The sequence below is a fragment of the Peromyscus leucopus genome, chromosome 22 (genome assembly GCF_004664715.2).
Source record: "Peromyscus leucopus breed LL Stock chromosome 22, UCI_PerLeu_2.1, whole genome shotgun sequence".
Lineage (NCBI taxonomy): Eukaryota > Metazoa > Chordata > Mammalia > Rodentia > Cricetidae > Peromyscus > Peromyscus leucopus.
This window is the reverse complement of record NC_051081.1, coordinates 34195290-34209657: the sequence shown is the minus strand read 5'-3', so window position 1 is coordinate 34209657 and position 14368 is coordinate 34195290. Positions and strand designations below refer to the sequence as shown.

The window sequence follows — 14368 nt, the reverse complement described above, 5'->3', positions numbered from 1 at the left end:
GCACTAAGGAGACGGCTGGAATTGCCTTTTGTTCTATTCAGCTGTCGGATGGAAAGATTTTCCAACTCTGACTTTCAAATTTATACATGCCAATTTAGTTTCATCTCTACAAATTAGCACCTAACTTCAAGTTTCATTGTAATCCATGAAAAATGACTCCATGCTTCTGCATCCAAACATCCCTCTCACCCCTCCCCCAGATTCAGCCTGAGGCCCCTGCCACATCCACAACACTTCCTCACCTTCCCACCCATGTTCGTGCTCCACTGTAGAGATCAGAAGGGGCAGCAACTTGCCCAACTCAGCCCACAGTAGCCACTTCCCAGGGGCTTAGTCCTGCCTTCGTCCCACCAGCCCCATGTCCCTGGCAGTATCTGAGCAAGCCCTGGAATCTCTGCTGCACAGGGTGAGTTTTTCATATGTTCAGCCCATTGTTATTATTATTGTTGTTGTTATTGTTAGTTCATCAATAGCAAATAATGGGAGCTCACAAGCCATTACTTGTACCTTCCACCCTTTGAAAATATAATGGTGTTTTTATTTCATGGCATCAGTCTTTGTTTATTCACACGATCGGGACAGCATTCAGGCTCTAACCAGCCTGTTAAATATTTACCCATGAGGTAGGTATTGTCGTATGAATCAGCAGCACTTATCGGTGTGCGACACTGGATCTTAGGTCGTGTATCCTAACATGCTAAGAAACTCCTGAGTTAAACTCACAGTGAAGCTAGCATCTTTTGTTTTGTTTTATTCCAAGACAGGGTTTCTCTGTGTAGTCCTGGCTGTCCTGGATCTCACTCTGTAGCCCAGGCTGGCCTTGAACTCAAAGATCCGCCTGCCTCTGCCTCCTGAGTGCTGGGATTAAAGGTGTGTGCCACCACCGCCCGTCACAAGCATCCTTTTAAAAGGAGCCCAGTTATGTCTCTTTTATAACACCTGATAGACTTCAACTAGCTGAGCACAGCAAGCTAGATGGTTCAAAGGTAGATACAAGAGTGGTCAGTACATCGCATCCAGAACCAGGCCAGTCTGGCTATTGAGGAGATGTGGGTGAGTGCTGAAGTGTGAACACGAAGAGGACCGCTGGCCCACCTGCTCTGCGGACGAGATGAGCCCTGTGGTATCTGCTTTAGCGATCATCGGAGTGCCTCGGGAGCTTTCTCCTCATCAACATCCTGACCTGAGGACTTCAGGGAGCCACGCCAGCTGTTCTTCCCAACCCCGTAGCCTTTTGTGATTAAATTCACTCTCCTCTCAGGAAGCAAAGTATGTCAGCAAAAATATCAGGGGTGCTAGTGACAGGCACGTAGACCCGACGTCTAGTCTTGGTTGACCACTGACTAGTTGTGTAAACCTCAGTAATTTCCCTCTAAGCCTTGCTCTCTTCACCTAGAAAGTTATGGCAGTTCTCACTTCACTGAGTTGTAGGGAAGGCTAAATTAGACGACGTGACAGAATAGCAACAAGTATCCGTTCTTGATCACCAGAGAAACGGGCCTGGCCGCAGACTCTAGATTTCTTCATACCCCTGTCTCTATTCACCATCATAAACAGCTTTTTGTATGGCTGCTTTTCAGAATGACACAACTCAAGCAGAGAGAAAGAAAACAGGCATGTGAGAGTGATCAAGATAGATGGAGAAGAGAGGAGAGAGACTGAGAGGATGACCTTAGATTGTTTTCCTTTTATACAATTTAACAAATGCTTGAAGATCTATCCTATAATGTTTTATACGAGCCAAAAACCCACGGCAGTCAATCAATTCCAGGAAACTGTCCAAATTAGTTTACTTACTTTGGAATTTTTGTAATACCAACAATGATTTCTCTGGGTAAGCTGCGAGTAGCCTGGGTCTTGGTATTGACTTTAGTTTTCTACATTGTATATATATTTAACCAGTAATCACAAGTTCAATCATAAATATTGAACTCTTGTTTTTTGCCCTCTAGAACTTTCTTCCCGATTGGTTTTCTAGCCTAATGGAATCATTAGAACCTGATGGAGAGTGTGCCTTGTGGGTTAGAAGTAAGGACAGGAAGCTGGTCCCCAGTTCACAGGTTGTTACTGACTCCAGTATCCATCTCGCAGTAGTGAGAGAAGCCCTGGCCCCCCTGGTCCTGGACAGTTGCGGAACATAGATGACCTGTCAGTGGGTGCCAGGGCACGGGCAGCTGTCAGTTCTCAGTCCTCATCGGAGTCAACAAAGTGAGGGCTAGGTATCTCCACTCCTTCTCCCACCTCCTCACATCACCTGCCTTTTTGTTTGTTGGGATTTCTCATCTTTACCAGGAAGATAAATTTCAGAAATCTGCAGTCAGTGGAGTAAGGATTCAGTGTGTTCTCTGTGTCATGGCCCTAGACTGAGTCACCCTGCCCTCCACTCTCTAGAAAGGAGCTTGCAGGTAGTTACTGTGACATTCATTCACAGCATTGGAGCTGGAACTCATACAAGAAATGATCACAGCAGTAAGGGCCTGGGGTATTTTGTTTTATTTCCCAACATATTACAGGGGGAGTTTAAGGACAGTATAGAAATGTATACATTAAAATAAAATGAAAAAAAGAAAAAATGGCAGCAGGAAAGATTGAGGGTGATAAATGAAATCCGCGTTGTAAATTTCTGAACTGTTTCTTTGTATCATTGTTCACTTCATTTCTGTGGAAAGAGTCTCACCGGTGTGAAAGTTCTGGCGACTATTTCAGAATCAAGGCTGACTCTCAGTGATTGGCTCAGCAACTATTGATTGGATCAGCCTGTTTGTTCCCATCCCTTTGTCTTGGATGTCTTCTAGAATGCACAGGTCAAAGCTGATGAGCTCTAGAACTGGCTGCCAGTTCCCTGGAGCTCAGGCCAGGGGTTTGATGAACAACTTATCTTTGTCCAGCACTAAATTGGCACAACGTGGAGTATGAAAGTGAGACGCGCCCCTGAGCCAGTTAGAAGTGGCAGATATGTACTGCTGTGTGTGACATCGTCTGCAGGATGTTCAGTTGTGTGACCTGTTCGTGCAACAAAATGAATTCAAATACAGACATTTGATGCTCATAGTCCAACCTCATTAACCCAAGTCAGCTGGCGGCTGGACCATGATGAGATGCCAAGTGTGCGGGGTACCATGCCCTATGTCGCCTTGGCTCTAAGACAAGTTCTTTGTGCTCTTGTCTTTTCAGTGCCCTCGGAGGCTCCTCGGCTCTTCATATCCCCGCCTTTCCAGGAGGAGGCTGCCTCATTGATTATGTGCCACAGGTGTGCCACCTGCTCACCAACAAGGTAAAGGCAAGTCCCCTGACCCCTGTGTCTCGTGAGAGTCCCTCCTCCAGCACGCGGCCACAGCTGTCAAATCAGGGTTCCCGCACCTCCCCCGCCCCTGTGCCTTCAGCCTCTGCCTGGCCTACTCTGAAGGACAGCTCATCTGTTCCTCCTCCTCCTTTCCCTTTTCTGAGGACCCGGCTTCCACCTCTTATCTTCATCTCTTCCCGTTTTAATGGCGGTTTCCGTCAACTCTTAGAAGGCCTGTATCGCCTCCATGTTTGGTGCATCTTGTGTCTTCTTAGGGTTTTACGTTTGTGAACCCCCTTCTCCCCGGTCATCTGGTATACACACATGTCCACGGCCAGCCCATGGCAGGATGATTCTTTACAGCAGCCTTCATTTCCTTCTGCTTTCTTATCTCACCCATTAATTGTCTGTCCTTCATTCTTGTCGTGCCTGGGAGCAGTTGACCAGAGTTTTTGTTCCTCTAGGGGCAAGAATTCCGGGTCAGCTGGTCCTCTCCCCACCAGATCGGATTAGCTGAAGTTTCCCCTTGGAATTCGGAAGCCATGGGAATTCAGAAGCATATAGCTGAATTTACTGTAGTGGTGATAGTCAACTTTTTCCCCAAAGTGTGAGCATAGACTTGTTAATGCCTAGCCAATATATTTAGCTGAAAACTAGAGATATTAACGCACTGGTAGTCCTGGCTCTTTCCCATCCCACATGGACTGTGACTCAGTTGGCTTAATTGCCAAAGTGTTATTTTCTTTGCTCCTGTTGACTCGTTCATATTGGCTGGGAAAACAGATCTTTTGTTTATCTCTCTCATTCAGAAGATAGTTAATCTCTCTATAGGACATATTTTTTAAAGAACAATGATATTTCAGAGGCTTCAGTATTAATTTTTAAATGTCAGGGAAACTGAAATCTGGCGAAGCTACAACGTGTGGGACTGGCCCAGATTCCAAGGCACTTAGCTTCTTGGAGTGGTGGCTTCTGCTGAGACAAGGTCCCTCCTCCCTTCACGGTTCCCCTCCAAGCCAGAGTAGAGGGCAGGACTCTTATTTACATTCTGGGGCTTTGCCCTGCCTTCAAATCTGTGCTCCAGAATTCCAGAGAAAAATGTAAATTGTGTCTTCCAGAACTGAGAAGAAAAGCTTTTTTAAAGCTCCCCAATTGAGATTAATTTCTAGTCATACATTTTCCTCAAAAAAAAAATTAGAATATCGTTTTCTCAGAAATATAAGAATCAGTGTTTTTCTTATCTGGTTCCCTTTCATTAATTTTACTTGTCTTTAAAATTGGTGTTCTTCTGTTTGTTCTAAACGAGGACAGCATGGGCCGCTTTTAGGAGCAGTCTCTTCAAATGAGTTTCCATAATTACATCGGAATCTATCTTTATAACCAGTTTTGTTGTGGGTTTCTGTTCAAATGCTTTTCTGTTTTTAAAATCAAGTACACAGAACTGTTTTCATCCTTTTTTTAAACAAAGCCACTTAAGCAAACTTATCATCTGTTTTTCTTTTCTGAAAATAACATCTGATCTTGCATTAAGCCTGCAAAGTAAGCCTTGTTTTTGTAAATTGACATAAACCGCTATTATATAAATAGAATTGTTTTACTTTTCGAAGGTAGAGCCTGGCTATCAGGAACACTTGTGTCAAGGTTATGCCAAGTACTTTATCTTGAGCTCTCCTTAGCCATGGGAATACAGTGTGGCTACGGCCAATAAAAACAGGGGTTTTTTTTGTTTTTTTTTTGCAGGGGGTGGGGGGGGTGTCTGTCATTATTTCTTTCAGCCACAATGAGACCATTATAAAGAATGTGTTTTTATAGTAGAAGCTATTGTATAAATAACTTACTTTCGGCTACCTAGCATAATGATTTAACATTTTTTTGTAGAAATTGTCATTTTTATGCTAACAAGGATATACAAAAATGCAAAATAAAATCACCCATTGTAATACTTCTCATTTGAATATTAAGATTTTTGAAGAAATTAGGCATTCTCTTACCTTTTTAATTTTATCTTACCCTTTCAATAGGAATTCAAGATAACCAAAAAGCCCCCACTTGACGAAATCGCTTTATAAAGAATGTCTGCTGATAAATACAAAAGGAATAATAGAACTTTTTTAGCTCACCATTTCTCAACCCCAAATGAAATAATTCAGAGAAGAATCTCCCAATTGATATTGAACCCATTAAGTGAATGACTGATGGGGAACTAAGTCTTTCCGTGCTTTGAGAGACACATTAGCAGAATGCTCGCCCTGAGAATTGGGGTGTGCGTCTTTGTGTGTATACCACAACATACACTCACTATGGCAAGGAAGAGCGTCCCTCTACAATGGAGTGATTTTCCCAAATGATGAAGCCAATATCACCTAGGAAGATTTCTTGCCAAAACCCTTTAATCCAGTCTAATCATACCTTTACCTCTAGCTTCTAATGTATAGGAAAATACAGACAATAAAGGAAACAGAAAACTGAGACAATCTATAAGACCATTAACCCAATCTCTTTGAAAGGCAATACCATTTATGCCTGTTTATGTGGACACACACACGCACACAAAAAAAGATATACATGCTGTTATTATGTGATTAAAATATTTTAAAAATATAAACAGCATATCCAATCCTGAGTTATACAGTTTGGGGAACAATGTTTTGGAGACCATGAAGAAAAGCTGAACCTGGACAGGGTAGCAGATGACATCAGAATGCTCATTAAACCTGGTGGATGTGCCAACTGTATTTATGGCTTTCTAAGGAGAATGTCTGATTCTTTTGGAGTTGCATATTAAATGAAGTATTTGGGGTGAACCGTCAGGATGTCTCTAATTTCCTTTGAAATGTTTCAGCCAGATTGATTGATAGGTTGATAGGTAGGTAGGTAGACGGCTGGAGGAAGCAGCTAGGCAAAATACTCACCGTTGTTGAATATAGGGTGGGAATGTGAGTGTTCGTTTCCCTGTTCCTTCTGCTTCTCCCGATCTTTCCAGGTTTCTATAACAGAGCATTTCCAATCTTTCTGCACTAATTCTCGGCCTTGGGTTCCCATTCCAGGTACAGTATGTGATTCAAGGATATCACAAAAGAAGAGAGTACATCGCTGCTTTCCTCAGTCACTTTGGCACGTAAGTTCTGCCTTGTCTACACCATGTACCAGCAGTGCACTTGGCTCTCACGTGTGGGGCCTTCTCTGTGACCTTCTGGCTTTGGTGCTCACCCTAAGGCTGCCGGGCTGCCTTAGCTTTTAGCATCCTTTAGCAAACAATAGACCCAAGTGTGTTCCGAACATCAGTATACCTCTGCCAAACACAGCCATCGCGGTGGTCTCTGCAGCCATCGTGGGTAGGAAGTCTGTTTTTGGGGGGCTTATACTGCACCTTCACCCCCATTGTCTTCTAGTTGTCTGGAGGTGACCAACAGGGCCTTTTTTCTATGCTTTTTAAAAATGAATTGTAAAGTTAGCCTGTAAGTAATGGGTTTCATTCTGGCATTTTCCATACACGTGTCATTCTCCTTTGTTCTTATCCTTCCTCTAAATACCCTCACCATGTCCTCTGTGTCTCTTGCTGACCCTTCTTCCTCCCGAATAGTCTCCCTTTTACTTCCCTGTCTCATGGATTCCAGTACCCTAGCCTTCCTCATACACTCCTCCCTTCTTAGGCTGCTCTTTCTACTTTCATGACCTACACACACGTATTTGAAAGTAGATTCCACATATGTGAGGAAACTTGTGGTATTTGTCTTTTCCGAGTCTGCTTTATTTCGCTGAACATAATGATTTCCATTTCTGTCCGTTTTCCTACAAGTGCCATAAGGAAGAATGAAATCCATTGTCTGTGTGTACCACATTTTGGTTGTCCATTCAGCTGGTGATGGACATCAAGGATGGTTCGTTCAGGCACTTGATAAGCACATTTTATTGCAGGTAGCCCTGAGACTTGGAAGTTTAGTGATCCAGTGAAGTTTCACTAGAAGAGGGGCCAGCAAGGCAGGAATCGTATCTCCCCAGGATCTGGTTCTCCTGACAGGACCCTTACCACCCTTAGTGCCTCACAGATTCGGGAAGGGCACCTAATGTTACACCTAACAGTCGTGACTTATACTGCAGAGGGGTGAGAAGATGGCCCAGGAGGCGGGTGGGGACCATCTGACCGCTCGCCAAGCATGGGCTGGCTCTTCCCACTGCTGCCCTGTGCATTTGTCCTTCCCTCTGGATGCCAGGAGCGATGCCGTTTGCAGCCCTGTTTCTTCTAAATACTGTCAGGGGCCCTAGAAGCTTCCCTGGGGCTCAGCACAGTCGGGGCGCCACTGTGTCTCCTTCACAGCCTCTGAAGGCAGAGCCCCTGCCCGGTGTTTGTACTGGAGACTTCAGGACTCTGCTTCTTAGTTCAGAAATGACTGGAAAATAATCAAAAGACATAAACAGAAACACAAATTTTCCATTTCAAATAAGTAAATAAAAATGGCTTACCCAGTAAACAAGTAAGAGCAGAGAAACTAAGAGTAAAGCGTTCACATCATAGCACAGTTATGAGCAAACTCTGACTCCTGGAACACTGCCGAGCAATTCTCTCATTAACTATTATGACATTTTTCATTATCCTAAATAAAGTGTCAATACCGAGCAACATGGCTGTCTTTCACATAAGTCTTTCATAGCTAAAATTACTTCCAGCTTTACTGATGAACATTTTGAAAGAGCACTTTTTATACAATAGTGGTAATAGACACTATTGCTCTAAATTTTGAGTAGATTATCTTTAGCATATGTGATTGAAAATGAAGAAACTAGTTCAGTCATCTTCAGAATGGGATGTACACACCCCAAAGGTTACACACATCCATTGGGGTATAAGAAAAATAGGAAAAAGAATTTATATTTGCTTTTCAATGTCATTCTTTTTAATAAACACTTTGCATATTTCATTATGCACAGTGTAATAATATAGTATTACCTGTATGTAGTTAACTAAATTACAGATGATTACCATTGTATTACCATGTTATATGCTTAGGCACAAAAGGCATTCTACTTTGTTTTTGCCTATGAGGTATGGGGGCTAACGAGTTCAGACCCCATGGTTACAGTATTGGGTTAATTGCCCATTCATAAGGCAGCATTGTTGGCTTAAGTCAGCTCTGAATGATAGACACGCCATCCTTGAGCAAGTCACCTGGTCCTCAGGATCCTAGTTCCTGTATGTTTCCCAGAATGTCCCAATGTTAAACTGGGAATCATCATTATCATTAATCAGTCGGGGAGAAAGGATCTCTTCAGAGACTTCAGAGACTCCCTTGTGTGAATGAGTACTTTAATGTCCCCCAGTACATGCTTAGTGTTGTCATACTTTGGTGACAACATCCTTTACCACTCCATTCTTGTGGGAAATGGATGAGGGGAACCTACCAGGTTCTGTCAGCCCCTTCAGCAAGTCAGGAGCGGTTGTCCCTTGACACCCCATTAGAACTTGACCACTGATGCTGATGCTTTGTTGGGAAGACAGAAGCCAGGGTACCAAGGCAAGAATTCCAGTACAATCCCAAATTAGATTGTCAGTGTCGCCTCTGTTTAGTCCCTGGGTAAAGTGAGACTTAAGCTTACTCTCCAGGTAGTCAGGTGACATTTGGTATTGCAATGTCATCTGTGACCTGGTTTCATTTTAAATTTTGTTTCATTTTGAGACAGGGTCTTACCTTGTAGGCCAGCCTGGAACTAGGGATGCAGACCAAGCTGGCCTTGAACTCACAGAGATCCAAAGGTCCACCTGCCCCTGCCTCCCAAGTGCTGGGATAAAAGGCAGGAGACATCATGGCCAGCTGACTGGTTTCTTAGATTGTCTCTTTACTCCTAACTGATGACTGATGTTCCCATTTTGTGGTTTATCTTCATTGTTTTTTCACAATACTCTTAAAATGTTACCCATAGCCTAATTTCCTGCTGGATGAGGAAGTTAAGTCTCCACAGGTTAAGAGATTTGAGTGGGGTCCTGAGCTGTAGCAGTTGGCAAGGTTGTGACCCGAACCTCAGTACTCTCATTCCAAACCCCAGGCCCTCCTTGATGACGCACGCATGGCTTATGTCTGTCTGTGGTTCAGTTGCCTTTTAAATAGTCTCAACTTTGTCCCGTTGCTGTTGAACCTTATTTTCATGAGGGTCTGTGTGTGTGTTTTCTTACTTAGAGGTGTCGTGGAATACGACGCGGAAGGCTTCACAAAACTCACTCTGCTGCTGATGTGGAAGGATTTTTGTTTCCTTGTACACAGTGAGTATACTTTTGCTATGTGTATCTGCTTAGAGATATTCTTCTGTAATAATCAGGGTGAGAACCTTTGGTGTTCCGACATGGCCCTTTCTGTTTGAACATGTGTGTATATATATATACTGAGGTCATAACAAGAAATTTTATCCAAAAAAAACCATTATTTCTTGCCACTAGCGTGATGTTTCCCCACAGAAGACATCTGATAGTGTCTGAACATGTTGATTACTGTCACAAGTGAATGAGGGGCTCAGTGACCAGCTAGACGTCCTAACGTCCATGTGTCCCAGGGCAGCCTCTCACAACAGAAAATGACGGAGTACAAAATGTCACAAAACACATACCCGGTCAGGGTCTCGTCTCCAAACTTCTAGGACTCCTGCAAGCGGGCTTGCTTTGATCTCCAGGTCACTAGTGAGTGGAAGTCTTTGACGCTGGCTAATAAAAGTGACCTAGAACGTAAAGGGGAGGGTTCTGCGAGTCCCCGTCAGCCCTTCTTGGTGGCTTTCCACATGGAGGTCACATGTAAATGATTGTTACATAATCGGCCATTAGTGGGTCAGTGACCACTGGCCCAGCTTTCTCCTCCGGGTGGTTTACATCGTATTTCTTTGCTGTAGAGGGACCAGTGGCCTGTGACATCAGGTTTAGGCTGCAGTTCAACTAAGCCCTCTGTTCCTGGGCAATTTGGTGTATAGTATTTCTGCTAAAGTCAGTGACCAAGGAGTTCCAGCTTTTCCAGCCTGAGGGTAGGACAAAAGCAAAGGGGTTGAGCTGGCTTCGTTCAGAGGCGGCACTTCCTTATCTCTCATTAGACAGTGTTAGGAAGGGATTCCTCGGCCCTGGATAGCTATAGTGTCCGACAGTGTGCAGATATTGACCTTGGGGTTTTTAAAGCCCCTAACTGTCCATAAGATGGGAAGAAAGCCTCCCCGTCAAGTGTGCTGCTGACACCCCTCACAGAGACTGGAGGGCGGGCTATGCATTTGAGAGTGGATCTTCTTCCTTCTCAGTGCTACCCAGCCATCCCAGCCTGCATGGTGCTTCACACTGTGCTCCTGCGTGGGAGCTCATTCTACATTAGGGCTTTTTTTTTTTTTTCAAGTATTAAATCTGGAAAGGCATTTTTTGGTATTAATTATGTGTGCAGATAAACAGAATTGGAAAGAGAGAGCTCCAGCTTGGGAGTGCTTCCAACTACACCTTGTTCAAATCACTAGGTCAAGCTTCCTTCTGCTTTGGTTTTTTTGAATGTGCGTGGTGGAGGGGAAGCATCACCGAATGGAATTTAGCCCACAGTAAAAAGTACACTAGGAAAGGAAGCCTCAATATTACTACTTTTCTTACCTGATACCCAGATCCCAATTGCCACTTCAGTTGACTTGGAAGCATTGCCTGATGGGATTGCCCCAGCCTAACTCATCCACGGGAGTCTTCACCTCACCTCCAGTGGTGGTGGTAGCAGTGGTTGTCAGATGCCACCAAAGTGACTGAGGACAGACAACCCAGTGGTAGATTGAAGGAATACCTCAACAGCTCCTTCATCTTTTAGTGTCCTAACAGTGCAAATCTTTTTCCGGAAACTTACTCCTGTTTCCTAGTCATGGTTTTTTTCAGTAGCTGATAAACCATATCAGACACAAAGGAAAAAATGCATTCTTAACATTCTTCAGTCCTAATCTTTTTCTCAGCATGCAACTCAAAAATGGCATGTATTAGTCTGCTTTCTGTTGCTCTAACAATATGCCCGAGGCTAGGTAATTTATAAAGAAAAGTTGTTTGTATAACTCATAGTTTCACAAGTCCAGAGTCTTGAGATTTATTCCAGGCCCCTTGGCTGGGTCACAATATGGCTGCAAAATAGAAAAAGAACCTGCTTGCATTCAGAGGTCCCATGTATGTGTCACTTAGCTTCAGAATGATTCATTCCCATGAGAAGGGTACTAATCCCTCCCAACACGGAACCCAGTGCTCAGCCACACTTCTGTAGGCCTGACCTCAAAGATTCTGCACCCTGGGGAACCAGACATCCAGCACAGGACTCCTAGAGAGACAACCCATGTCAAACCCTGGTTCCTGGGGGGAAATCATCACTTGCAGTGATATTCAGTCTAAAAGAACACTTGCATGTGGCTCCTGCCAACCCTGTCAGTACCTTCAGTATTTGGAGTAATTAAAAATTACTCCTGCTTTTGAATTTCCTGCAGAATATCGCCTCCCTGACATTGTGTATCCAGTATTTCTTATGACTCCTTCTCCACCTATCTTAGCTTTGCCGAGTAGGACATCCAAAATTGTGTCCCCTCCACATTTCCCCTTAGTTGTGAACTGCCTTCTTCAGAAACGGACTCCTCAGGCACTCCTTGGAATGGCTGCATGAAAACCTGGGGTTTCATTGGCTTTTTCCAAAGTGTTCCCCGAAACTGCCATTCCTTTCCTCCCCAGGCTGTTCGTTCCTTGTCCCTCAGTGTCACGGCCCACATACTGTTGGCTCTTCTGGCAGATACGGACAGTCTGTAAGTGAAGGGCCTTGGATGCTGTCCCCTGCTCCACCCCTAACTCACAGCCTGCTTTTCAGCACATCATTTGCATCCTTTTGCCTCCCTCTTATCTAAGACATAGGACCTGCTGCAGCGCAGTGGAGCTTAGTTAGATAATGTGTTTTCCTCAGTCATACGGTTGCGCATCTGACACTTACCTTCCTTTGGAAGCATCTGCTTGCTTGGTTACAACGCCCAGGGGACCATTTGTTCCTCTTTTTCTTCTATAAAGATGGGGGGGGTGACTATGGGGTAGCAGGGACTTGACGAAGAACACTGCAGTGAATTATTCTGGGATCTCAACATGTGAAAGAGGAGGAAGTGCGTGCCTCCAGATAGAGCCGGCCTCCCGTGGGCGGCTCCACAGCTTCACTGAGGTTGAAGCCCTGGCAGGACAGGAGCTGGCATCTCTGCCCCACTCTGCATCCTTGCATTCTCCCAGCCCAGCAAGCCAGTGTCAGTGGGGCGGCTGCCGGTGCTAACTTGGGGGTGCCAGAGGAAAGGCACCGCTCTCCCGCCCCAGAGGGTGCTGACCTCAGGCTGTTGCAGGAATGCCTTTGGAAGAGACGCTCTCCACATTCCCGGCTCCCCAGGCAGTGCGGCAGCACCCTGGTATTCTTGTCCTTCTGAGGACGGCTGTGCAGCATCCTAGCCCCTCGCTCCTTCCTCCCTTCCTCCTTGATCAGTGTCCGGAGTCACACCGCATCAGGAGAAACTGCTTCCTCCTTCCAGAAATCGTTAGCGAGGTTTCCTGGCCCCTGTTTGGCAAGGTCTTAAAGTGGTTGGGCAGGTCCATCCGTGTCTGCCAGGTGATTCTTGCCTCTGGAGGTAGATGATACCCACAAGCCAGCAGTGTGTCAGAATGCTGATGTTGAGAGAGGAGAGCCATAGAGCAAGGCCCACTGATGGCCGAGAGTACGAGCAGCCCTCAAGAATCAACTTCCCCTCTTCATGGGCCCCAGGCAGCAGCAAGCACCAGCGTGTGGCCCATGGTGGCAGTTAAGATCCAGGACCTGAAGGCAGAAGCGGGTGGAACCCATGACTGTGACAAACTGTCTTTCCCTAGTATCTATAAACCCCTGTGTGCATTTTCTCTGTGTTCAGTACTATGGTAGGTATTCTTGGGATAGAAGTAAATAACTCAGGCTTGATCTTAGGGTGCACATAGTAATAGAACAGAGGAGTTAGAATGCTATAGCCTGGCTGGAGAAACAGCTCAGTGGTTAAGAACACTTGCTGCTCTTCCAAGGGTTCTGAGTTCAATTCCCAGCAACCACATGGTGTGGCTCACAACCATCTGTAATGGGATCTGAAGCCCTCTCTGGCATGCATGCAGACAGAGCACTTATACCTAAAAAAAAAAAAAGAAAAAGAAATACATAAATAGAATGCTCTAGCCTACAGGCCACAGCCTGTTCCCATGTAGTGGATAAACCAAGAAGAGTGCCCACGTCTTCACAAGGTTGTTAAGAAGAAAAAGAGAGAAGGAAAAGAGTGTGCAGTGGAGATGGTACACGGTTTACAAGGCCTAAAATCTTTACCATTTGACCGTTTTCAGGGGCAGTGTGCCAGCCCCAGCCTAGCTGATAAAATCAGGTAAAGGTGCAACACAACTGTATGCTGCTTTATTTACCACAGTATTCTGACTCACCTTTTGTATGTCAGTGATGTAGAAAATAAAGCAATGCTTGTCAGGCCCCTATGAGTGCATCCATTTCAGATGGGCACCAGTACTGTGATGGTACAGAATTGGGTCCTCAGAAGCAGTCTTCCAGTATGGTTAGAATGATCTCTCCTAGAGGTGACATTTCACCCAAGACCTCAGTGGGCAGACCATTGAAAAGCCAAGGAAAAAGCATTCTGGGAAAGGAGATTCTGCAGAAGCCCCCAGGCAGCCAAGAACTTGAACCTCTAGGCTGGGACACAATGGGCGGGGGTGTGCATTTGGGGCTTCTTTTTGTGGTTGCTGTTGCTTAGATACTTTCTTAGTAGTTTGCTGTCAAGGTTTTCATGCGCATCTTTGGCTTGACACAGTCTACTCAGGTTAATAATGACTGAATGCTAGTAGGATGTGGCGGCTTTACTTCCCCCACATTGTTCGTGCTAGTAATTGTCCCATGTGTCATAAATGTCAACTGTAAGTACAACATTGTCGATGTCTGTGGTTGCTATACCAGTCTCATTGTGAAAGTGAAGAGCCAGGGTCCTCTTGGACATGGTTGTGTCCTCTCATGGGACTTGGGCTGCTCTGACTCCCCCACAATTGTGGTGGGGGATGCAGGTAGGTAGCAG

At 45.0% G+C, this 14368-nt stretch overlaps 1 protein-coding gene across 4 annotated transcripts in view; it reads left to right on the top strand.

The window, feature by feature from the left end:
* The window catches only part of Babam2 (BRISC and BRCA1 A complex member 2), a 373611-nt gene that overhangs the window by 291375 nt on the left and 67868 nt on the right, over positions 1-14368 (top strand). For all 4 annotated transcript variants that reach the window (XM_028873967.2, XM_028873970.2, XM_037198068.1 and 1 more), the window contains exons 8-10: positions 3175-3274; positions 6331-6401; positions 9457-9539. In XM_028873967.2, coding sequence (XP_028729800.1) covers positions 3175-3274; positions 6331-6401; positions 9457-9539 — 254 coding nt within the window. The remainder of the gene's footprint in view (positions 1-3174; positions 3275-6330; positions 6402-9456; positions 9540-14368) is intronic.